The 26,155-nt window shown below is 41.6% G+C and overlaps 1 protein-coding gene and 1 pseudogene across 2 annotated transcripts in view; one reads left to right on the top strand and one right to left on the bottom strand.

The window, feature by feature from the left end:
- The window catches only part of Lyn (LYN proto-oncogene, Src family tyrosine kinase), a 126,109-nt gene that overhangs the window by 41,012 nt on the left and 58,942 nt on the right, over nt 1-26,155 (top strand). The window contains exon 2 of one of the 2 annotated variants that reach the window (XM_085839511.1): nt 23,491-23,564. In XM_085839511.1, the coding sequence (XP_085695637.1) occupies nt 23,496-23,564 (69 nt within the window). In that variant the 5' untranslated portion in view covers nt 23,491-23,495. Of the gene's footprint in view, nt 1-23,490; nt 23,628-26,155 lie in introns of both variants that reach the window. The other variant, XM_085839510.1, reaches the window with a different exon arrangement.
- Nucleotides 5,305-5,941, bottom strand: LOC110293660 (high mobility group protein B3 pseudogene; annotated as a pseudogene).

The following is a 26,155-nucleotide window of genomic DNA, read 5'->3' as shown; positions in this document are numbered from 1 at the left end:
TTCACCGCTCTTCTTGGCCTCATTTTTAAGAGGAACAGCTCTGAATCTGCACGAGCTTTTGCTTCTTATTTCTCATTTTAAACTCCTGGGGTCTGTTAGAGTCTCTCCAGGACACTCCATTGTCCTGCAATGCATCGTTTAGCCAGTTAATAAAGTGTCTTATTTGTTAAGCTTTGAGAATCTTGGGCCAGGTTCATGGGCTGGAGTTAACCTTTAATCTCTGTGAGTTTGAGACCAGGGTTTTTTGAGACAGGGTTTCTCTGTAACCTTGGCTGTCCTGGACTCATTTTGTAGACTAGGTTGACTCATTTTGTACACTAGGCTGGTCTTGAATTTACAGAGGTCCACCTGCTTCTGCCTCCTGAGTGCTGTGATTAAAGGCATGTGCCACACCACACCTAGCATAACCATGTTTTTATTTTTTTAATTTTTTTATTACGTATTTTCCTCAATTACATTTCCAATGCTATCCCAAAAGTCCCCCATACCCTCCCCACCACTCCCCTACCCACCCATTCCCACTTTTTGGCCCTGGCGTTCCCCTGTACTGGGGCATATAAAGTTTGCACAACCAATGGGCCTCTCTTTCCAGTGATGGCCGACTAGGCCATCTTTTGATACATATGCAGCTAGAGTCAAGAGCTCCGGGGTACTGGTTAGTTCATAATGTTGATGTACCTACAGGGTTGCAGATCTCTTTAGGTCCTTGGGTACTTTCTCTAGCTCCTCCATTGGGGGCCCTGTGATCCATCCAACAGCTGACTGTGAGCATCCACTTATGTGTTTGCTAGGCCCTGGCTGTCTCACAAGAGACAGCTATATCAGGGTCCTTTCAGCAAACGCTTGCTAGTGTATGCAATGGTGTCATCGTTTGGAGGCTAATTATGGGATGGATCCCTGGATATGGCAGTCTCTAGATGGTCCATCCTTTTGTCTCAGCTCCAAACTTTGTCTCTGTAACTCCTTCCATGGGTGATTGTTTCCAATTCTAAGAAGGGGCAAAGTGTCCACATTTTGGTCTTCGTTCTTCTTCAGTTTCATGTGTTTTACAAATTGTCTCTTATATCTCGGGTATACTAAGTTTCTGGGCTAATATCCACTTATCAGTGAGTACATATCATTTGAGTTCTTTTGTGATTGTGTTACCTCACTCAGAATGATGCCCTCCAGGTCCAACCATTTGCCTAGGAATTTCATAAATTCATTCTTTTTAATAACTGAGTAGTACTCCATTGTGTAAATGTACCACATTTTTTGTATCCATTCCTCTGTTGAGGGGCATCTGGGTTCTTTCCAGCTTCTGGCTATTATAAATAAGGCTGCTATGAACATAGTGGAGCATGTGTCCTTCTTACCGGTTGGAACATCTTCTGGATATATGCCCAGAAGAGGTATTGCGGGATCCTCCAGTAGTACCATGTCCAATTTTCTGAGGAACCGCCAGACTGATTTCCAGAGTGGTTGTACAAGCTTGCAATCCCACCAACAATGAAGGAGTGTTCCTCTTTATCCACATCCTCGCCAGCATCTGCTGTCACCTGAATTTTTGATCTTAGCCATTCTGACTGGTGTGAGATGGAATCTCAGGATTGTTTTGATTTGCATTTCTCTGATGATTAAATAACCATGTTTTTATAAGAGTAAAACATTGTAGCTTATGTGGATACCTTGATAATGAGAAAAAAGAAAAAATCAACTGACCTATTATGGGAGAGTAAGGGTTAAAATGTTTGTTTCGATTTCCTTTGTTCTTCACATGCCTTGTAACCGTTTTATAAAAACATAATGTATATTAAAGCACTTTTGGACAAAATTCAATTAATATTTTATATAACTATATAATTCTTTTAGAATTCTTAAACATGTATCAATATATATATATATAGTACCCCACAAATAAGAACAATTTTTATGCTTTGTGTATTACATCAATTATTTTATTATTATTTTTTTTTTGTTAGGAATTGAACCCAGGACCTTGAGCATGTGGAGCACCACTGAACATTCCCAGCCCTGATAGAATTAATTAGAAAGAAGTTCCTAGATCTGTCAAAGGAAAGCTTGCACATAATTTATATATCAGGGACCAAGGCGATGGCTTAGTGGATAAAGTGTCCACACAAGATGGAAAACCTGGGTTCAGATCCCGGAATCCATGTAAAGCCGAATGCAGTGATCCTTGTCCTTGTCTGTAACCCCAGTGCTCCTACATCAAGATTGGACGCAGAGACAGGAGAACGGCCAGAATCTTATGCCAACTAGCCTGAGATCCAGAGCAAAAGAAACATGAGACTCTGTTTCTAAACAGACCTAAGGTCTTCCTCTGACTTCATATGCACACGCACGCACACACACACACGAGAAAGAGAGAGAGAGAGAGAGAGATTGAAAAATATTAGAACAATTAACCAGGCAGTGGTGGCACAGGCCTTTAATTTCAGTACTTGTGTGGCAGAAACAGGCAGATCTCTGAGTGAGTTCCAGGACAGCTAGGACTGCACAGAGAAACATCGTCTCAGAAAATTTAAAATATAGTTAAAATATAGTAGTTGCTCTGCCAGGTTACATACTGCTGATAAAGTCCTATGTTCACTATGTGAATTTGTTGATTATATGAATCTCAAGGCTACATTAGCAAACGTACTTTGCTTTATTGTTTTCATAAGCCCTGTCTAATTGTATGTTTATTATAAACAACTATGAGCATATTAGGAATAGTGACTATCATTAAACATTAATAGCACTCCCAGCTCTTATCAGGCATTTCCTCAAGCTAAAAGTGTAGACATTTGAGAATTGTCTCAAGAAGATCCAGTGAAATTCCCCTTCGTCCCTCCCTTTCTTCCCTTCTCTCCTTCCCAGCGCCTTAGACTCTGCCCAGGGGTTTCAGAGCAGGCTGGGTAGCCCTGAGAGCTTGGAAATTGCAAAGGCTGTGGGTGTTGAGGGGCTCATGCTGACCTGTAGAACTTTCCTTGTAGAAATGCTTAAAGTTAATAGTCTTTGTAAAAAATCATTCCTTTAAAAATTGATGTAAAAGTTTTCAGATTGCTACCTATTCTGTCACAACACATTAAAAGCATTAGTGGAGTGAAAGCCAGTTTTAGAATTGTAGAAAATTGCAGAAAGCACAGAGTCCCTGTACAGCCCACTCCAATCTTCCTCCCCACTAACCAAATTCCCATAAGAGCTTCTAGCTTTCCTGCAGTGCCTGCTACTGTTGATGGGCCACTACTGATGCAATGCTCCTGGAAGTCCACAGTTTTCACTTTTGTTTGGTTGTTTCGTTGTTTCAGTTTTTTGTTTTGGTTTTTCCAAAGGGCTTCTCTGTGTAATATCCCTGGCTCTCCCAGAACTTACTCTGTAGACCAGGCTAGCCTCCAATTCAAAGTGATTCACCTGCCTCTGCCTCCCAAGTGCTGTGATTGAAGGCATGCACCACCATGCCCAGCACAATTGTCATTTCTCATGTTATATATCCTATGGATTTTGAAAAATACATAATAACATGTCTCCACCACAAGCTCCATGAAATAGAGCCAGCAAAACATCCCAGTTCATCTGCTCAGCACTTTGTCCTACCAGTCCTTGATAAACAGTGACCATCTTCACTGTCTCTGTACTCTATCTTTTCCCAACTGTCCTGTGGTTGGAGCACACATTAGGGAGCCATCTCTAGTCTCTCATTGGCTTATTTCCCTTAGTAATAAGCAGGAACAGCACCTCCGTGGACATCTTGGTTGCTTCGGTATTGTTGTCAATTATGAATAAAGATCCTATTAACATCCACGTGCCGATTCTTCAGCTCTTTAGCATAACTATCAAGGAGTGTGATTGTTGGACTGCACAGTAAGAAAAACCTTAAACCTGTTGCCCAGAGTCTCCGGCTTATTCTCTATGTCCCCAGCAGTGAATGAAAGTTCCTGCTGCTCCTTATCCTTCTGGGCAATGAGTAGGGTTAGGATGTTAGCAGCTTGCCAGTCTCATACATGTATGTATATCTCACTGTTGTTTTAATTCATAATTCCCCAATACATAATGTGGAGTATCATTTCATGTGCCATCTGTATGCCTCTTTACTTTTTAATCACACTTTTTATTGGCAAGGGGAGCTCTTGAAGGCTAGAGAAGAACTTGTGGAAATTGGTTCTCTCCTTCCATCACATAGGATCAAAGCTCAAGCTCAAGTCTCCAGGCATGTGCTTTTGCTCATTGAGGCCCCTTGCTGGCCCCAGGAGAGCTTTATTTTATTTTATTTTTTATTTTTTGAGGTGTTTGCTAAAGTCTTTCATATATTTCAAAAAATGGGTTGCTTGTTTTCTTTCTTTTTTAAAATATAATACTGTTTATTTCACTTCAAAAACATTTCAGCATTCTAAACATACAAAAAAATAACAGAGTGTTGCAAATTGCGTTTAGGTCCAGAGGGTTCTTGAACTTCCATTGATGCAGTAGTTCTTTGCTTTGCTGACAACAGTGAGTTCTACACTTTCTTTAAAAAGTTTAAAACCTAACTAAGTTTTGCACTTAACTAAAGAAAACACTTCAAACACTTCTCATGCCAGCCAACCCCTCCCCCCTTTCCACACCTAAGAATGTTAGCAGAATGCTATGCCACTATATATAAAAAACAAGGCAACCTGAAGCTAAAGGATGTCCACCGCAGTATCAACAGGTCCAGCCTCACAGTGCACATCCTGAGCTACGGCCCCTCCAAAAGGCATCTTCCCCTCACAGCCTCTACGCCAAACAAGGAGTATTAAGAATCTGTCTGGGTTGTTTTGTTCTCTTTACAAACTATAGATAAGTACAGTTGACAACTCGGGATTTCTAGCCAATAACCATATAGTTAGCACTACCTTACGAGCTGAGAACAAAATGCCAGAAACGTCTTCAGATGCCTTGTCACACCAATAGCAAAGTGCACTAAGGAGGATGCGAGAGTGCCTTTTCATTTTAAAAATGTTTGGAGCTATTTACAACTTTGATACAGCTTCACGGTGCTCCAGACACCCACGGCCACTTCATGTAAACCACTGACACTTTGAGAAACTACAATATGATCATGATCAAATTTTGTTATTAAACCTAACAAGGGCAATAGACACGATTCAAATCAGCCATCACTGCAAAGAGAGGCCCATTGGACTTGCAAACTTTATATGCCCCAGTACAGGGGAACCCCAGGGCCAAAAAGGGGGAGTGGGTGGGTAGGGGATTGGGGGGGGTGGGTATGGGGGACTTTTGGGATAGCATTGAAAATGTAAACGAGGAAAATACCTAAAAAAAAAAAAAAAGATGTGTCAATCACAGCGCTCTCCTACTCTAAGGTATTCACAAGGAGACAGAGTTTTTATTCATCTTCCTCCTTCTCCTCCTCCTCCTCTTCTTCCTCTTCCTCTTCTTCCACCTTTTTCCAGGCAACTTTAGCAGGACCCTTGGCACCATCAAACTTCCCTTCAGACATAGTCAGCAACATCCTCATACTTCTCCTTCGGCTTTGCTGCCTTGGTGATGTAAGGCTGCTTTTCACGGTCACTGAAGTTATTCCACATCTCACCCAGCTTTTTTGCCACATCTCCATTGGAGATGCCAGGGTTTGTGGATTTGATCTTGGGGAAGAATTCAGAGCAGAATAAGAAAAATCCAGATGGAGGTCTTTTGGGGGCATTTGGGTCCTTCTTCTTCTTCTTTTTGCCTCCTTTGGCTGGTCCATAATCATTCATCTCCCCATCATAGCTTACTTTATCTGCCTTTACCATTTCATCAGACTTGGATTTCTCTTTGCTAGACATGGTCTTCCACCTCTCAGAGCATACTTGGAAAACTTCGCAAAATTGACTGGAACCTCTGGGTTTTTCTTATGTTTTTCCCTGCATGTCTGAACAAAGAAGGCATAAGCAGACATCTTGCCCTTTGGTTTCTTGGGGGCACCTTTAACCATCCTAACTGTATTGTTTGCTAGTCTCACTTGTTTTCTTATTATTGTTTTTTTAAGACTTCCTTTTATAATTTGATTGGCAGTGTTTTATTAAAGAAAAAACTTTAAAAAAGACTTTTCTTCCTTCCCTTTCTTTTCTTTGTTTCTTTGATCTTTCTTTTTTAAGATAGGATTTTACCAAATCACCCTGGAGCTCTTTAAATAACCCAGACCGGTCTGGAAGTCCCCAGGATCCACCGGAGGCTGCCTTCTTAGTGCTAGGATTAAAGGCATGTTCCTCCCTTTCTTAACACTGGTGTTTACAGAGCAGAAGGTTTTAATTTTAATAAACTTCAAACTTTTCCTTCTGAAGATCTTATTTTTAATTTGTATATTAAAATTTAACACCAACCCATGTTCTCCTGTATTTTTTCTGTTATCTTCTAGTTTTGCATTTTGCATTAGATCTGTGACTGAGACTGGAGTTAGGGTTGAGTCTGGGTCATTATTTTTGCCAACCCCATTATGACGTTCCGTGTGGCCGTTCTGTTGCTCTGTACTGTTTGTTGACAAGATTGACCTCTGTTTATTGAACCACCTTTAGTCCTCTGCCAGAGACCAGCTGGTTATGTGTGTGTGATTCTATTTCTGTCTACTATGTCATTTTAAATGAGTTTCTTTTAGTGAAAACGAAATCCGAGTTGCTAATCTTGGTTTGGCTTTGGGGGCCTGTAGCCGTGCTCTGAGTCATTCATATGCACACTGGGTCACTCACACTGTTCCATCTGTCATTAGCCCCTGAGACTACTTTATATTTAAGGCCACAGGTAGGCTGGCAGTATTGTCACTGAATGTTTCAAGGTTCGTTTCAGCAGGCATCAGGCCTGTTTATCTTGAAGACTGTTAGAGTGTCAGATATCTGTTTAGACAGGTCCTCTAGTCATGTTTCTTCTATTGGCTATATTAAAACCATGTTTCACTGAGGACTAGGAGAGTGTCTGTGTTCTGCCCAGTCTATAACATAAATATTAATACTTGAGAGTTTCTATCATTAATAAGATGCCAACTTTCTGTCAGGCAGGTTTCATCACAGGACATTAGGCAATGTCAATAGACATTTGTGACTGTCACAAGTGTTAGTGGGGGGGGGGAGCTATAGGCTTCCAGTGAGTGAAGGCCAAGCTTGCTACAGACAGAAGGTCCTACAATGCATAGAACTGCTTTCTCTCCAGTCATTGTCTTGCTTGAACTGTTAATATTGCAGAGGCTGAGAAGCACCACTGGAATGTAGTTATACACAGACATGTTTTCCTCATTGGGTTGGCCTCTAGATAAGTGTGAGTTGTGTAGATATGCTGTCTACACCTAACAACTGTGCAAATGCCTGCCTGTCCAAAGTAACATCCAGGCCATCTTTCAGGTTGCAGGAGTTCAGTTTCCCTCTTTCCTGATCTCATGTTATATCCATTTTATGTTATAGTTTAACTACTTTTATAAGACAGAATCAACAGTCCTGTATATTTCTAAATGTAGACACCTGGGTTGTGGATCATAACGTCTGAGTCTGGAAACAAAACTGATGCTTAGTGGTGCTTCTTGGTTGTGTGATTCTGGACCTGCCTTTAATTTCCCCCTGAGGACCGTCAAGGGGCTCATTTCCCTATGTGTATATGTTCCCATGAACTCTTCTTTACATTTTGTTCCTTTTTGTTAAGAGAAACAAAAAATTGTTTTTAAATCCTTGGTTTCAGCAATCCACTGTTGTCTTCCTTAGTGAGATTGCAATGCAGAGTTCTGCAATCAGTGTAAGCCAAGTGGGAGGGGCTGCTTCCTGCACACTGACCGGGACCATCACTCAGAACTGAGCTAGGTCTGTTGGTAGCTGTACTCTGTCATGCTGTCCTCTGCCTATGCCCAGGTCGGCTTTTCTGCAGCTATGCCAAGTCTCTCTCTGCTCCTTAGCTCACTCCAGGCTGGAGGCTTTTGCCTGGCAACTTGTTTTCTCTGTGATTCCTCTGAAATTCCCTACTGGAGCCTCCCAGTTTTCCAGAGCACGCTTGGGCTCATTGCCAGTGTGGCCAGAGACTTTTCTTATAACTGGTAACAAATCATCACAACAAAACAATTTTGTTTTCTGTTAAATTCTCAGCAACGCCTACAGCTCCAGCTGCATTCATCCAGCCCAAGTTGTTCCGTCCTACAGACTACCAGAGCTGCAGGCTAGAAAATACATTCTCATTCATATTATTTGATTAAAGATTTAATATATTTCCATTTAGTATGCTATATATAAAATATATAGTGATCTATATAGTATATAAGATATAGATTGTTATGTAACTTGGATATGGTATATATAATACATGTATATAATATAGATGCTATACATGTATGTATTGTGTATATATTCTCTCTATCTATTTATATATTATATTATATTATATTATATTCACATAAAATTTGGAGAGATAAAACTCAAAACTTATTTACATGGGTTTCAGTGATCCAAATCAGACCATGAAGCTTCTGAACAGGCACACGCACAGCTGGATCCAGGCTGCTGCTGCTCTCCCTCCTCCTCATCCTCCTGCTTCATAAGAGATTTTTATTCCTTTGAGCACTTCACACATGTGTCCAGTTGTTTTGGTCATAGTCATCTTCCACTCTTCCCCAACTCCTCTCATATCTCCTCCCCACCTTCCTGAGCTCCCTTTTCCTTTTGAATAATCCACTAAGTTCAGTTTCTGCTACCCATATATCAGGGGACAACCACAAAGTTTGGTTGACACAGGATGAATATCCTTAATAAAAGATCCTTCCTGCCCCAGAAGCCGTTGTCTGCCAATAGCTCCTCAGTTTGCAAGGTTAGCTGGCTTGGTGTTCTGTAGGTCTTGAGCAGACAGCTATAGTGACTGTGGACTCATGAGTGTGTGGTCCTATCATATCCAGGAGACACAGTTTGGCTCTGGTGCTTCCTGTCCTCTGGCTCTCATATTCTTTCCATTCCATCTTCCATAAAGGTCCCTGAGCATTGGGAAAGGAATGTGATATAAATGTCCTACCTGTGTTGAGCATCCCACAGCCTAACTATGCATTTTAAAGGTACTTTGCAGCCGGGCGTGGTGGTGCACGCCTTTAATCCCAGCACTCGGGAGGCAGAGGCAGGCGGATTTCTGAGTTCGAGGCCAGCCTGGTCTACAGAGTGAGTTCCAGGACAGCCAGGGCTATACAGAGAAACCCTGTCTCGAAAAACCAAAAAAAAAAAAAAAAAAAAAAAAAAAGGTACTTTGCCCAAAACTTCAAACGGGCATGTCAACAGAAAATATATATTTTATCAGTAAAAAAAATAAAATTTTAATTCAAATTTGAATTTCTACTTAGAAGTATTAGAAGGAAACTGGACCAAAGAAGGAAATGAACCAGAAATTTCCAACACAAATCACGTGCTGAAACTTAAGTTTACAGAAGGAGATGCATTTAATGCCAGCACTTGGGAGGCAGAGGCAGGGAGATTTCTGAGTTCAAGGCTATCCTGGTCTACAGAGCAAGTTCCAAAACAGTCAAGACAGCCAAAGAAATCCTGTGTGTGTGTGTGTGTGTGTGTGTGTGTGTGTGTGTGTGTGTGTGTGTGTGTGAGAGAGAGAGAGAGAGAGAGAGAGAGAGAGAGAGAGAGAGAGGATTTTCTGGTGTGAAGGGTTAGCTCTATCCTGAGATGTAGAAGGAAGTGAAAGTGAGATGAAGAACAGGACGAAGAAGCAAAAGTCTACAGCTACATATACAGTACAATCACACAGCCCTAAAGTGAGAGCATTAGAAAGATTACAAGTCCAAAACGTGAGACTAGATCCAGTAGGAAACAAGCTAGTAATCATAGAAATTAGCAGTTCTCACATGAATACTTAAACTACAATTGCTGTTAAGAATTATTACTAGAGCTCTAAGAAGGCCCAGTAATCATTAACTTCTTTCTGTCTTTCTTTCTTTCTTTCTTTCTTTCTTTCTTTCTTTCTTTCTTTCTTTCTTTCTTTCTTTCTTGGTTTGGTTTGGTTTGTTTTCGAGACAGGGTTTCTCTGTGTAGCCTTGGCTGTCCTGGAACTCACTTTGTAGACCAGGCTGGCCTTGAACTCAGAAATCCACTTGCCTCTGCCTCTGCCTCTGCCTCCCAAGTGCTGGGATTAAAGGCGTGCGCCACCACCGCCTGGCTAATCATTAACTTGTAAAACATGGACGATTCTAAGCCAGATGTGGTGGTGCACACCTATGACCCCACACTTGGGAAGCATTGTCTGGGCTCTGTTTGTGGGCTCTGTATTAACCTCCACCCAAGAGACATTCAATAGAAAATATCACAGAAAGATTCAAGAGAACATGGCTCAGCAGTTAAGAGCATAAATCACTTCAGCAGACGACCTGAGTTCAGTTCATAGCACCCATAGCAGCTCACAAACTGCTTTTAATTCAAATTCCAGGAATATCCATTCCCTATGGCCTCTGTGGTCACATATACACACATGTACACCCTTACACACAGATGACACACACTCATATACATAGTGAATAAAAAATAGACAAGAGCTTTTGAAAATTGGTTAAAATTGATAAGAATAACATTCTCAAGCTATTAAAATAACGACAACTCTCTTGCATTAACTATGAAAGTGCCTAAAACTTATAGTTGAAAAATACAGACATTGAACTGGTCATCTTATAAACCAAAATCCTAAATGAACTGACTTGTATTAAAATGAAGTGTAAAAACTGGTCTGCATTTCTATAGCTAGTGAGCAGTTATCTGGCAAGTAATTTCTGTATGGTATTGGAAATAGCCCCCACAATAAATATTCTGTTACACTGATAATTGTGTAATGCTCCTCTCCCCCAGTAGTTTTCTTAGGAATAATTTATCCCTAGAATTGTTCATGTCTGGCTAAGAAAGGCCGACATTCTATCGACCAATCTGACCATAGCTCATTTGTTGCCTCCTGCCATTCCCAGAAATCACTTTAAGCTGAAGAAACAAGAGTCTGGAGAACAGTGAATTCCTTTGTAGGTGACACTTAAGCTGGATGTAGAATTATTCACTGTCCTTTATTTCTTTGCTCACCCCTCTCATGAATGTCTAGGTGTCCCTTCTGGCCTCCAGAATGGACAGTTTTTCTTTTGGACATTCGTTCTTGAACTCCTTCCAGACATCCAGTGAAGCAGTGCTCCCAGGAAGTTGTTAAAAGATTCTGATGGGCAGACGAGCTGCTGTATTTATGTGCTATAGTTTCAAGCTACCTCAGCATCAGCTCCTGTAATCTGTCCATGGCATAGCTAACTGCACAGTTCTGGATCTATGGCTCTGTGTGAGGCCTGTGACACAGAATAAAAACATCAATTTCAAATTCGACAGACTCTACTCTAGAGAGAAGACCCGGCTTAGGTCTAAAAAACCTAAATTTTAAAGATGCATGGAACATGTACAATCTTTGTCAATTGCAATATTTTGGAATTAAAAGGAAACAAAAATAAACTGAAAATGGTAGTACCCAGCTAAAAATATAATCCTAGCATATGGAGAGTAGAGTCCTGAGGATCACAAGTTCAAGGTCACAATCTCACAACTCTCTTTCCCCAAACTGAAACACACACACACAAATTCTAACACTAAAGATAGAAGTTTATTCTAGAGCCAAATTTGAGTGACCATGACCCAGAAACATGGATTTAGGTTACCCCAAATTCAAAATTTTGATGTTTTACAAAACCAAGAAAGTCCTAAATCAAGGGCAATTTGTACTTCTCTGTGTACATCAGGGAGGTAGACAGCACAAGCTGTGGCAAGCCTTTCAATAGATCTGAGATGCTATCTGATGACGTCCATGGCTTTCAGGTTGGTGAGTTGTCTGCTATGTTAATAAATTCCAAAAGGTTTCTACCTGTAAGTCAAAGGATGTTCGTTCTGATACAGAGGTGGTCCAGGAGCTAAAGTGGAGATAAGACAAGCCTCTGGACCTGCGGCATTCAGCCTCTGGACATCAGGACAGCTCTATCAGTCAATCCATCTCTGCAGACACGGCTTATTTCCTGGAATTGTCACCAACACCAGCTACTCAGGAGAATTGCAAGTTCACAACCAGCTTTCATTCCAGAGTTCAAGGCCACCTGGGGCAACTCAGTGAGACACTATGTCAAAATAATAAGTAAAGAGTACAGAGGGACATATGGTTCCTGTGTTCACAGACAGTTCCAGAGAAACCAGAGCTGTTAAACACCCAGGTGGTTTCCTTCAATGAAAGAAATTGTCATGGGATAGCCATCCAGAAGACTGGTAATAGATTTGTCAATACCTATTGATCTTTGCTATTCTGCAAGGCCAGCCCTTACCTAATCCCCCAGAATCTTGAGCACTGTTTTCCAGTCATTTGAATCCATCCTCAGATTTATTACAAACCCTCCCTCCCTCTTCAGTCCCAGGCTCCGGAGCACTGTTTCTCAAACAGTCCAAGCCATTCTCGGTGCTCTCTGCTAAAGAGCAGTACCTTGTTGTGATAATTATCATGAGGAAACTTCTTTTTCCAAAGTTTTACTGTGTTTTAATGTGTAAAATATAAACCACTTGGAGTCAGACTCCAGGAGTTTTGGCCGGGCAGCAGCTGACTAAGTCAAGATGAACCCAGCTTTAATTCTTACCTCACCTGGATTGTTTCCCTGTTGGCTGTAACACTTGCAGGGATCCCCGCCCTCCCCCACCCCCAAGAAAAGGAGGATTGGAGATGAAACTAGAGTTACAGCATTTTCTTGGCATACCAGAAGCCTTAAATTAAATCCCTGGAATTACTAAAACAAAATAAACTAGATATAAGCTTCACTGAACCAATATCTCATTTTAAGGTAGGGACTTTATAATATATTTGATTTATTCTTTTCAGTTATTGTTACATGGTTGGATTTTTACACATGTGTACAAGTGATCTTGGATGCCAGAAGCCAGGGTGGATTCCTGACCTTCAGTTAAAGGTGGTTGTGTGCTGTCTGACATAAGCATTAGGAATTTAACCAGAGTCCTCCCCATGAGCACGAAGTACATTTAACTGCAGAGCCATTTTTCCTTATCTCTGAGGTGGGGGGCATTTTAAAAGTCAAGTTTCCTCCTGGAAGTTCTATACAGAGAAGCTCAATTTAAAGTATCAAATTCTTGAGGCCCAGCAATTAAGAGAGGCTCCCAGCATCCATGTTGGGCTGCTCATGACGCCCTGTAACTCAAGCTTTAGGGTATCTGATCCCCTCTGCTGGCCTCTGAAGGCACTGCACACTGAACACATAACACACAACTTACACATACACAAAACTAAAGTCTCCAGTTCAGTAGGTTTTAGTATATTTCCCACAATGCACACCATCACCACTGCCTAATTCTGGAGCCTATTGTGTTTTCTGTGTCGCTCTCTACACGAATTTATACACTGCATCAGGAAAAAAAAATATGTTTTTTTTGTGAGTGTGTTCTCTCCTCGGCCCTCTGAGTAGCAGACAGTGGGGTAAGTGTCTCAATTTGTCGGCAGAGTCTTTCAATGGACCTAGGCTGTTTTCAGATGCCTCTGACTCTGTAGGAGAGCAACCTAGTCCTTAAGGCCCCTTCTTAATCTGACACTTGCTCAATTTGACTCAACTGCTTGCCAGTCTGACACTGGTGGCTCTCACACTGTTTGGGGAAGAAGTCTCAGATTCCTCCATGTTTTGCATGTTCTATGCTCTTACTGAGTTGGTCTTGGACACAGAGTGGCTGCTGAGATTTTACTGAGTACTGCTGATTTGGAGGAAGTTGTATAGATGCTGAGGACGTCTAGATTCCCCTGAAATACTTACACAGGCTCAGTGAAGAGAGATGAAAATAGACCCTGCGTCTTTGGTCTTGACATTCTTTCCACATTATGAGGAAAGAAGAAGGCACTACATGAAACTGGGTTACCTCTCTTTTCTGTGTGGATATTCTTTATGCAAATTCCTCTCTCATGATCCCTTTCCCAACTAACCACTAATAGAAACAGTATGTGGCATAATCCTGTAATTCCAGTGCTCAGAAATTAAGGGAAGCATGATGTGGTGGCACATACCAGCACCGAGAAGTAGAGGCAGGCAGATCTCTGTGAGTTCAAATCCAGCCTGGTCTACAGAGTGAGCTCCAGGGCAGCCAGAGCTACATAGTGAAACCCTGTCTAAAAACAAACAAACAAACAAACAAGGAAATAGAGACATAGAGAGGGAGACAGAGAGAGAGAGAGAGAGAGAGAGAGAGAGAGAGTGAGTTAAGGAAGAAGAATTGAAAATTTGAGGCCAGCCTGGACTAAACAGTAAAAACTTGTCTTAGAAGAACCAAATGACACCATGAAATGGTGGGTGTGGGCTGTTGGAATGCAGGCTCTATCTCAACCAGTCACTCTCTCCTCTATTCCTCCCTTTCTCACTTTTTGTAAGTAGCAACTGCCTCTATTCTCACCCTCAGTCACCTTACCAACACCATGGCTCACCTCCACTCTTCTACCCCCAACCTAGCCCATCTTGGTTCCAGCCTACTCTTCTTTCACCTACAGCATTAAACCCTAGGGAGAGTCTGATGTTGCAACTGGACAAACAGAAGTCCAGTCAGCTATCTGGATAGACTCTAGGTTTAAAGGAGGAGCCTCCTCTATCTCTCTTGGCTTCCTGTCTCATGGGAGCTGGCAGGCAGTTAAGAAAGAGAGTTTGTCACTGTCCAGGAGCTCCTCTTTCTGCTTCTGTGACAGTCCTTAGGAAACACAAATTTTCTCGGTGTCCATATAGCATCCCCATCAGCAGAGTTATACCAACAGTTACTTCACAGCCCCAACTCACCCATCAGACACTACAGCCACTATGGCGGCCCTGGTTTTCTGGGATATGGATGAAAGAAAATCAGAAACATTTGGAATGATTACTGAGTTACATGAAGAGAACCTATGCTTTACGGCTGTCTGTTTCATGTGGGGATTAGGAACATTCTGTCGGAGGGCTTGTTTTGGTGGGGCCTGCTGCTAATAAGCTGGTTGTATGTGCCTTTCTTTCTCTTAAGTTTCATTTCTGAAAGTGAAGTAGAAACAATGGAAGGAGGGTGAGGATAGGACCTTGCTGTGGGGATTGAGTCCTGCCAGTGATGCTTGAATCAAACTTCAACCTGACTTTTGAAGGATGAGATCTCTTCTTGGGCTTCTGTCCTGTTTTCCTGTCTCTGCTAACTCAGGAAATTCTCAGAAATGAGAGCTGTCCAGACAGGCACCGAGGCTGTGGTGGGTGTAAATCAAATGCAGAATTGAAGCCAGATGAAGCAAGTTCTGAGACCTTGGATGACCCGGGATGGGTTCTCCAGGGGTTGAAGTGGCAATCCCTTTTTTATCCACACCTTAGGACCTTGTTTCCTCCTCTGCATTTGCCTTAAGGCAAGTGTTTGCTACAGCACACGGTTAAGTAAGAGGAAGTCAGACATCAGGGTTGCTGAGGAGCCCTTAGGTGAGAACTGGTCTCAGACTCATGACCTTTCTCCCTTACCCAGTAAAATGCTTTCAGGTCTGTGCTACTGCAGCTAGCAACACAGGAGGTTGTATACTAGTTTATAATGGCATAATATTTAAGGGTCAAATTCTAGTGGTTTTGTCTTTAAATTTTAAGTTGTAAGATTGTAAAAATTCTTCATAGAATCAAATTTGGTTATAATACTCATGACTGTAGAATGGAATAGACTAGAATACAATAAAAGAATATGATAATAGAACTAGAAAGAAAAATCTAGGATATTCAGATCCTCTCTCTCTCTCTCTCTCCCTCCCTCCTCTCCTCTCCTCCCCCTTCCCCCCCCCCCTCTGGCTCTCTCTTTCTGACAGGGTTCATTCTGTAGCCCAGGTTGGCCACCAACTCAGAGCACTCTTTTTGCTCCAGCAATCTCAAGTGCTAGGATTATGAACATGAGATAACATACACACACTGACAGATTTCTTAAGGAGGAACTGACATCCCACTTCCTATTTAGGGTCTAAGTTCCGTTAATGTGAACAATGGAAAAATTGCCAGTTTGCCCTAATGTAGTGAATTTCCCTAGTGGTGTCTATTGGTTTCTGTTTAGAACATAAATAAAGTTGCAGTGAACATCCTGATGTCCTCTAGGATTGCTGGAGATCCCAGAAGCAGAGTCCAAGGTGTCCAAATGACAGCAATTCTTAGTCATTATTACAGATAGAGCTCAAAGATACAGGCTGATAATGGGAGTTATAGTCTAGTTTTCTAGAATATTGTCTTTGGTTTAAAGAAAATCATTCATTTACTATTCTGTTTTTGAACTGAGGACTACCTATACTTGTTCTCATGAGAGAATCTTCTAGCGAGAGACACCATCAGCCTACCAGTTCTTAGGTATTGGCATGTGCTCCTGTGTGAGCGAAGGGCTGCCTATCCATTTGCATCTCTAGACCACAGAGCTGAGCTTTTACAGGGAATCCATACTTGTTTTTTGGATGTGTCAGACCCAGAATGATAAGGAGTTTTAAAATGCATACTTTTGTCTTATTATTTTAACAACATCTTTTATTTATTGACAGTTTCAAACAATGTAACTTGATTCTATCTACCCCCAAATTCTTTCCTCTACCTTTCCACAGACTTACCCCCCCCCCATATATCTTCCTCCCACCTTCATGCCCTCTCCTTTCTTTTGGAACCCACTGAGTCTACTTTGTGAAATATTGATGGGTCTTGTTGACTCAACTCAATTTTATGCAGGTAACCACAGCTGCTAGGTGTCTCTAGAAGGCCACACCATGGTTGACCTCTGACATTCTTTCTACCCCCACCTCCATGGTGTGTTCTGAGCTGTGGAGAGGATGATATAGACACCCCATAAGGTGTCTATATCACCTTATGGTTTAGGGCATAAGTCATTCAACTGTCACTCAGTCTCAACACTTTGACTAGTCACCAGTCTCAGCATTGTCTGAGGCACTCTGCAAAAACAAGCTTATCTGGCCAAGATTGAAAATAGCACTAAGCGTAAATATTTTGAAGACAGTTTGAAAACCTGTGCAGTTAGCAAAACAATAGGAGTACATTCCCTGACTTGGGCCTATGAACCCCCAAGGTGTGGACTTTTGACCATTTTTAGAGCACCTGATGTAAATTCCCTGTTGAGAAGCAGAAGGATCTTCATTACCTCATGACCTACATTCCACTTTGCACAAGTGGTAGCACCTGGTAGATTGGAATTGTAGCGTTCAGGGTTCACACTGGATAAGCCAGTGACATTGCTTCTCCCTTTTAACAATGTTTGGCACCGGGAGAGCTAACCAGGATAAAGATAGTTTTCAGGTCAGTTCAAGCTATATTTCTCTAGGTCTTGCACACAACGTGGGTGATGACTCGCAATAGGATTTTACATGTAGCTATGGTAGGCAACCAAGAACAATGACTGTAGCCTGTGTCCTTTGGGGGCCTTCTGGGGCCTTCTTGACAAATAACTCATGGGGAAGTAGCTCATGCTTGGCACTAAGTAGGAATTTTACTTAGTAATTAATGTTTCCTGGAGAAGTACTACCTATCCTTAGCAGATATCTGCATTCAAAATTGCTTTTAAAAAACATACTATTTGTATTACATTTTAAAAATGCTGTGTGCTTGCATACTGCAGCATACATATAGAACTTCTCTCACCGTGTAGGTCCCAGAAGGGAAACTTTGGTTGTCAGGCTTGGGGCAAGCACCTTTGCCTTCCAACCTTCTATATGTAATTATTATATTTTTAAATTGCCATACAAAGTATAATTTTTATAAGCATTCTTATCCATTCTCAATTTTAGTTAATACTCCCACTCCTCATGTAATTAATTTTAAATAAAGTGTCTGCATATTAAATGTGCCTCTATTTACCATTAGAAATGACATGAGGCAGACTTGGGTGTCATAGTACTTGCCTGAAATCCCAGCACTGGAGAACCTTAGGCAGGAGGAATGCAAGTTCAAGGCCAGCCTGGACTACATAGTAAGTAGTGTAAAGTAAAAATGTATAATACCAAGAAGTAATGCACAGAGCATCATCTATCAGATTTAATTAAGCCCATTGAGTACAAACTTAGAATTCTTGCTAGGGACCCACAGTTTTCCTGAATAAGGCTTGTCCCTTTCCTCTCTCTGGGTGAGTTGCATTATCTCCTACGTGAGCATGCAGCTGGGCTAAATAAGTCACCTCTGGCAAAAGCAGGCACATTGTGTTTCCCTCTGTTCCCTGGCCTTACTCTCTGTTTACATTGTATTAATCTCATCGATTCTTTTTTTTTATTAGATATTTTCTTTATTTACATTTCAAATGCTATCCCAAAAGTCCCCTATACCCTCCCCCCACCCTACTACCCTACCCCTCCCCCCGACTTCCATTTCGTGGATCTGGCTTTCCCCTGTACTGGGGCATATAAAGTTTGCTATACCAAGGGGCCCATCTTCCTAATGATGGCCAACTAGGCCATCTTCTGATACATATGCAGTTAGAGACACAAGCTCTAGGGGTACTGTTTAGTTCATATTGTTGTTCCACCTATAGGGTTGCAGATCCCTTCAGCTCTTGGGTACTTTCTCTAGCTCCTACATTGGGGGTCCTGTGTTCCATCCTATAGATGACTGTGAGCATCCACTTCTGTATTTCCCAGGCACTGGCAAAGCCTCACAGGAGACAGCTATATCAGGGTCCTTTCAGCAAAATCTTGCTAGCATATGCAATAGTGTCTGCATTTGGTGGCTGATTATGGGATGGACCCCCCGGGTGGGGCAGTCTCTGGATGGTCCATCCTTTCATCTTAGCTCTAAACTTTGTCTCTGCAACTCGTTCCATGGATATTTTATTCCCTATTCTAGGGAGGAATGAAGTACCCATGAGTTGGTCTTCCTTCTTGATTTTCTTATGTTTTGAAAGTTGTATCTTGGGTATTCTAGGTTTCTGGGCTAATAACCACTTATGAGTGAGTGCATATCATGTGAGTTCTTTTGTGATTGGGTTACCTCACTCAGGATGATATGCTCCAGATACATCCAATTGCCCAAGATTTCATAAATTCATTGTTTTTAATTGCTGAGTAGTACTCCATTGAGTAAATGTACCACATTTTCCATATCCATTCCTCTGTTGAGGGACACCTGGAATCTTTCCAGATTCTGGCTATTATATATAAGGCTGCTATGAACATAGTGGAGCATGTGTCCTTCTTACCAGTTGGAACATCTTCTGGGTATATGCCCAGGAGAGGTATTGCTGGATATACCTGTAGTACTATGTCCAATTTTCGGAGGAACCGCCAAACAATGTCATCTCATGCTTATAGTGAAGCATTGTATAACATTTTTAGAGGCAACCTATGAAATTGATCTATTTAGTAATTAACATACACTAAAATAGTGTTGTGTGATTTAGTAAAATACCTATTTCAAGCAGTTATCATGTGGGAAAATGGCAAGCACACGGGTGCTCAGCCTGAAGCTAGCCTGAGGTCATGCAGAGGGCAAGCCCCACTGCAGCCCCTGCTGCAGCTAGGTGCCAATCTTTAACTTCTCCCAGAGCCAGTTCTGGTCTCTATAAAGGGAGCATCATAATGCTGAGGTCCGTGAGTTTCTTCAGGGATTAAACAAGAAACACTAGCACATTATACATTTAGTAAAATATGTCAGAGGTGCAAATAAGCTTGGACTGCTCAGACCCTGGGGAGCTATGTGACAAAGCCTTGGTGGTTTTGGCAGTAATCGATTGCTTTGGGGGTTTTCTGGTTCTTTCCTACAGCACAAGGAGCTGCAGGACCTGGTTGGGTTTGTATGCAGGAGCCCAGTCCTGAGCTCTGTGCTTGAGGGCTCAGTCCAGGGTGTGTTTGGCCTTTCTTTTCACTTTCTATCCACCAAGCAGAATGAACATTTGGTTTTGGTTAATTGTGGGAATGATGGAATGGGGAAATCACAAAATACAAGCAAATAACAATCTGACACCCTGTACCCATCCACTTTCTACTTTATGACTGTCTTCCACTGGCAGCACACATCACTTCTTTTCCAGGTCTTCCTCAGGTCAAAGTGCCTGAAGAATAGAGTTTCCCTGCTAGTTGTGAGCCCAACTCAAATCTTTGTCATAAAGTTATGTCAGAAAGAGTTCTCCACATCTCTGTGTCAATCCAGGTAGAGAATTCCTGTGGCTCCCTTCTGGAATGAAAACTGCACTGTAGTGAGACTGCTCAGCATGCCACAGGAATAACAGCTACCAGCAAGCATTCCTATAGCACACACACACACACACACATACAAACTGACAAGCCACTTATTTTTTAATATTTTGAAAATCAGTAAGCTTTGTTCTGTATCTTCTTGTTTCCTTTTTTTGAGACAGGGTTTCTGTGTGTAAACCTTGCTGTGCTGGAACTTGCTCTGTAGACCAGCTGGCCTGGTTCTATACCTGTTTCTGACTCCTGGGATTACAGGCGTGCACCAGCACCATCTGGCAAACAAACAAACAAACAACCTTAATGAGTTCTATATATCTGTTTATAATAGCCACCTACCAAATTTACCTGTTTGAAAGTTTCAAATCTACAGAAAAGATAGAAAGGCATGTCCTTTTGTAGATGCCCTCATTTTCACGAATCTGTATACCATCTTGCTCCTCCAGCTTCCTCTCACTGTGGTGGAAGGATCTGGAATTGCAAAGACTTTAGCCTTTACTCCTGCATGCCACACATCCTACATTTCCAAGGTACCTGTATCAAATGTATAAAACTGAGACAATTCCTAAGATTGTACTGGGACTGACACACTTCCCCCAGACTTTTCTGGCTGTACACACTGTATCCCCTCAGTCCCCTCCCTGGATTTGGTCAAGGTCCACATGGAGTTCTTGTGTCGTTCTAGTCTCTTTGTGCGGTGCTAGGATGTAACCCTGACCCTCATGGGTACGCTAAGCTATGTTCCACACCCTAGTCCCTTTAGTATGGGGTAGTTCTGCCTTCTGTTCTCTAGAGAAGTTCCAGGCCAGTCGTTTGAGAAAAGGACACATTTTAGACTTCTCCCACTTAATCTGTCTTCTTCTCCTCCCATATTTTCTACAAACTGTTGTATTAATTCTACTCTAGAGACACTTCTTTTGTAAAACAAAATTAATAATTAATTTTATGAGACAGATTTGCACACTGTGGATCAGACTCTATCTTTCTATCTTGGCCTTTTGAACTTTGAGATTATAGGTGAACCACCATCCCTGCTTCCAAACTGCAGTTTTAGAAAGGGCTGTCTAGAGGGTTTTTTTTTTTTTTTTTTACCACACATGCTGTCTCCCATGAAAGCAGAGTCTAAGAAGGGTTTCATCCTGTCGTCCCTTCTGATACTTCTCAGCAAAGATCCACATGGCTGTTAGCACAAAACTTGCCATCTGCAGTGATACACCTATGCCTTCTCTCAGTTGCAGGCTTGAGCTGGGTGTGACTGCTCACCTGTAATCCCAGCTTTCAGGAGCCAGAAATGGCAGGCCACTGTGAGTTTAAGGCAAGCCTGGAGGATAGAGTGAGTTCCGCACCAGCCTGGAAGACAGAGTGAAACCCAGCAAAAATAAATAAATAAATAAATAAATAAATAAATAAATAAATAAAAAAAAAGGAGGAGGAGAGAAGGAAGGAAAGGAAAGGAAGAATGGGTCTTGGGCCTCCCTTGGAGCAGCAGTACTGTTTTGGTGTTAGGAGCAGCATGGCAAACTTAGCAGTAGGGGTGGGAGGGCTGGGGGTCCTGTTGGGATCTGAGAAGCCCACTCTCTGGAGCTTCTGTATGCTCAGGGATACAGGGCTTTCCTGTCAGCACATATAGAACACCATCATAAGGCATGGTCAGTTGGACAGGAATGTTGGGAATGGGTAAGGTGAAGAACAGACAAGGGGAACCAAATTATGCTTATTTACAGATCAATTCAAAAAAATCTCCATTTCAGAAACTTAGGCTATGAAAAGAAGAAGAAAGTCTGTTTTGAAGTAAAATGCTCACTTCCTCTTTGTTCTGAGAACTACTGCTTGCCACTTTGCTAGTTTGAGAAAGGAGTGTCCTTCTGAGACTTCTCACCCAGACTGTTGAAAAGATGAAAAAGCTCAAGTCCCCAGAGCTAGCCAAAGCCTGTAGGGGCAGCACAATGTCCCAAGCTACACAGCTCCCAGTCCTGCTGCCTGCCACATAGGAAACTAGGGAGCAGAGGCCAGGCTTTGAATCGTGAAGCCACACATTATTCAGTGAGCTGGCGGTCTCAGAAGACAGTGGGTTAATTAACATCCTGAAAACTCTCTTCCATCTGATCTCCAGCCAACAGATTGGAGAAATGGAGTCAAACAAAGGTAGCCAGTCACCCAGAGCTCAGTCCTGCTGCACTGGTCCAGTTGGTAGCCAAGTTCCTGAGATATCAGTGAAGTCTCAACCTCTTGTTCCCATCTCCACAAGCTCCACCCATTCTGCGGCTGTTTGCCACCCACAGGCACTTCTCTCTCTCTTTTTTTCTCTTTAATGTTTTTTGAGATTGTAAGATATACATAATTTCGGGCACTTTCTCAAAGACCAAGTCAATTAGTTTCAATACAGTCTTGTACTCCTTTGGGGGCATCAGGTCTCAGGTTGGGGGTTAACTCAGAGCAAACAAACTTCACCTCTCAGTTCTATCTGTAGTCATGGCTTGTAGGTGATGTCACTGTGTCTTAAGTACTGCCACCTTTTCTGGTTTGCAGGCTCAGATATTTTAATAGGGAGCCTAGTACACTGGATCATCTGAATTATCCTTCAAGCATTTTTACTCTCAGACCTGTGTCTCTTTTATTTCCAGTCTTGACGAAGGCACCGCCATGTTTGTAGTTTCCCAGGCCCCACACAGTAGACTCCAGCTGGTGAAGCCTCAAGTCCTTTATCTCTCCCTTGCACATTCCAGAAGGGATGTGCCAGTTGTCTTTAGGGAACACAAACGAAAATGATATTGTCATACTCACCGTGGTCCTCTCTCTCCATCTCTGACTCCCAGCCTTTCCTGCCTGCTCCTTAACTAAAGGGCTACCTACTCTTGCACTAGTTCTTGGGACCAGATTATCCAGGGTCACAATGGCTGCATCTGAAAACACTTCTCAGAGCCCCTTTGCCGATTTGACACCAGATTTAAATCTGTCTCATCTCACTCCAGGATCTTCCTGGAGCAGCCCTTTCTCTTCTTCTCTGAATTAGAAGTCCTTTCTTTTATTGGGACTCTTGTCCTGTGTCACAGATTTATCAGACCATACTCTAATGCCGATTCTCATTTTCTATAGTAGGAATTGTGTTGGGTTGCTGTAAAGGTGACACTCGGGAAGGAATTTAAATAAGTGAAGCAAGGAGCAAATGAACAACCGAGATGTCCTGCTTTCAAACAGCATCCACCTTTGAGAGTATTAACCAGTGTGTAACAATGAATAAAAGCACATTCTTTTTGCTCTTCTTTAATACAGAGACTTGAGTGGATTTCATCCAATTCTGATTGATTAAAAAACAATGCCATTGCTTTTGTATTCCAACAGGAAATATGGGATGTATTAAATCAAAAAGGAAAGACAATCTCAATGATGACGAAGTAGATTTGAAGACTCAACCAGTACGTAATACTGACCGAACTATTTATGTGAGAGATCCAACGTCCAATAAACAGCAAAGGCCAGTAAGTAGACTAGTCTCAGGGGAGAAATCCCACAGCAGGATCGGAGCATGGCTGTGCAGTCTAAACCCCAATCTTTGCATGCCATATATATATATGTATGTGTATATATATATATATATATATATATAAATATATATATATATATTACACAGTCCCCAGATAATTTTATATGCTCTATAACTTAATCCTATGAAAAATGTGTAGAGATTTTAGGGATAATCTGGCTACTTACTAGATGATAAGTAGATCTTGAGTAGCATTTTCAAGTATAGAGAAAAGTATCTTTAATGCTGCTAATGAAAAGACCCCAGACCTCTGTGACTCGGAATAGATGTTCTGGGGACAAAGGATTTTCTGGATTTAAACCAGAATCTAAAACATATGCTAGCTAGTGTGTCTTTGGGGTATTACATTTTATTCCTTATCGCCTTTTCTTCAACTGATTTAAAATAGTACAAAGACATTATGATGTGTTATATTGCAGTAAAGGTTAAGAGAATGCATATCTGATTCTGCCTCAACACTTTATACAGGTGTGCCCATTAGAAACTTTATGAGTGATGTGCTACCTGCTGTACTTGGAAAAGAAGTGATGCCAAATTTTAGGGACATAGGGGAACTCAGAACTTAGGATAGCTATAACTAAATCTGCTTTACTTTGGAGCTTGTAACCTGGCAAGCAATTTCTCATTGGATGTCTGTATGCATCCCCTTACCCAGTTTCCCTCCCCCCACCCCCCCAAGACAGGGTTTCTCTGGCTGTCCTGGAACTCACTTTGTAGACCTGGCTTGCCTCAAACTCAGAAATCCACATGCCTCTGCCTCTCAAGTGCTGGGATTAAAGGCATGTGCCACCACTGCCCAGCTCCTTACCCAGTTTTAATGGACTGTCTTGGCATTTAAATGAAAACAAGTTATTCCAGTTTAGCCCAAATGCCTTTATTATCAGTTTGGCAGGCATGGTGGTTCACACCTGTAATCACAACAAGTTGGCAGCAGAGGCAGGCAGATCTGTGTGAGTTTGAGGCCAAGCCTGGTTTACATTGCAAGTTCCAGAACAGCCAAGGAAGGCTATATAGTAAGGCCCTGTGTCAAAAAACAAAACAGAATTTGAAGTTTCTCCAGTTTGCTCTATGCTTTTAAATGGCTTGGCATTTTAGAATACATTGTTGTTGCCTAGTGTGGCCGAAGGCTATTGGCTAGCCCATCTCCTTAGCTATAACCTATCAGGATCAACTGTCATCACTTAGACTGCCTGGTCAGAGTTAAAGAGAAGTGAGGACTGATGACTTCATTGTGCTATTACATTCTTTTATATAGTGTTTGTGTATAGATACATTATCAATATATCATGTAAAATTGAACATAGAGGAGTTGGAGAGATGATGTGATTATGAGCAGTGGCTGCTCTTCCGGAGGACCTGACTTCAATTTCCAGTGCCCACATGTCAGACCACAACCATGTGTAGCTCCAGTTCCAGGGCACCTGACACCTCTTCTGGCCTCTGTCTGTACCATGCACACACATGGTGCACAGATATTTGTGCAGGCACAATGCCTATCTTATAAAAATAAATTTGAAAAAGAAGTATAGAAAAAGTATCAACACAAAATGAATAAGATTATTAAGAGTACTAGTCGCCGGGCAGTGGTGGCACACGCCTTTAATCCCAGCACTCGGGAGGCAGAGGCAGGCGGATTTCTGAGTTTGAGGCCAGCCTGGTCTACAGAGTGAGTTCCAGGACAGCCAGGGCTACACAGAGAAACCCTGTCTCGAAAAACCAAAAAAAAAAAAAAAAAAAAAAGAGTACTAGTAATTTGGTGATGATAAATACATACCAATATAAAATTTAAAAGCAATTTATATAAATATGGATATAGAGTTATATTCTTAAACAAATGTGATGAATGGAAGGAAATGTAAGAGTAAAGAAAAGGTAAAAGGTAGTTTTCTTGTAGACTTCAAAGTTGTCATCAAAAGTTCTGTTTATCTTTATATGCCCCAGTACAGGGGAACGCCAGGGCCAAAATAATGGGAATGGGTGGGTAGAGAAGAGGGGGGAAGGGTATGGGGGACTTTTGGGATAGCATTGGAAATGTAATTGATGAAAATACGTAATAAAAAAATTAAAAACTTAAAAAAAAAAGTTTTGTTTATTTCTTGTAGCAAATGCTACAGTTTTTTAATGTGCTTTAAAAACCTAAAAAAAAAATGTTTTGTTTTCCTTTTTTTGTTGTTGTTGTTTGCTTGGATCTGGTTTTTTGTTTTGATTTGTTTTGTTGGTTTTTGTTTGCTTGTTTTGTTATTTTTTCCAGGTGTTATTTATTTAGGAAAGCAAAGGATATTCGTTTTAAAAAAAACTCAATATTCAGTGTAAAAAAGATTACAAGTAGATTGGAAAGCAACTATGAGTGTATTTAAAATCTTTCAGTTCCCTGATGCTCACCAGAAAAAAAAAATATATAGTTTAGGTCTCCTGTGGCCATAGGTGCTCTCTATGGGCTGCTTGGCTTGGCCTTATCCTATG

Source organism: Mus caroli, unplaced genomic scaffold, assembly GCF_978045245.1.
Source record: "Mus caroli unplaced genomic scaffold, Mus_caroli_1 scaffold_6, whole genome shotgun sequence".
In the NCBI taxonomy this organism is placed as follows: Eukaryota; Metazoa; Chordata; class Mammalia; order Rodentia; family Muridae; genus Mus; species Mus caroli.
This window is presented reverse-complemented; position numbering and strand designations above follow the sequence as displayed.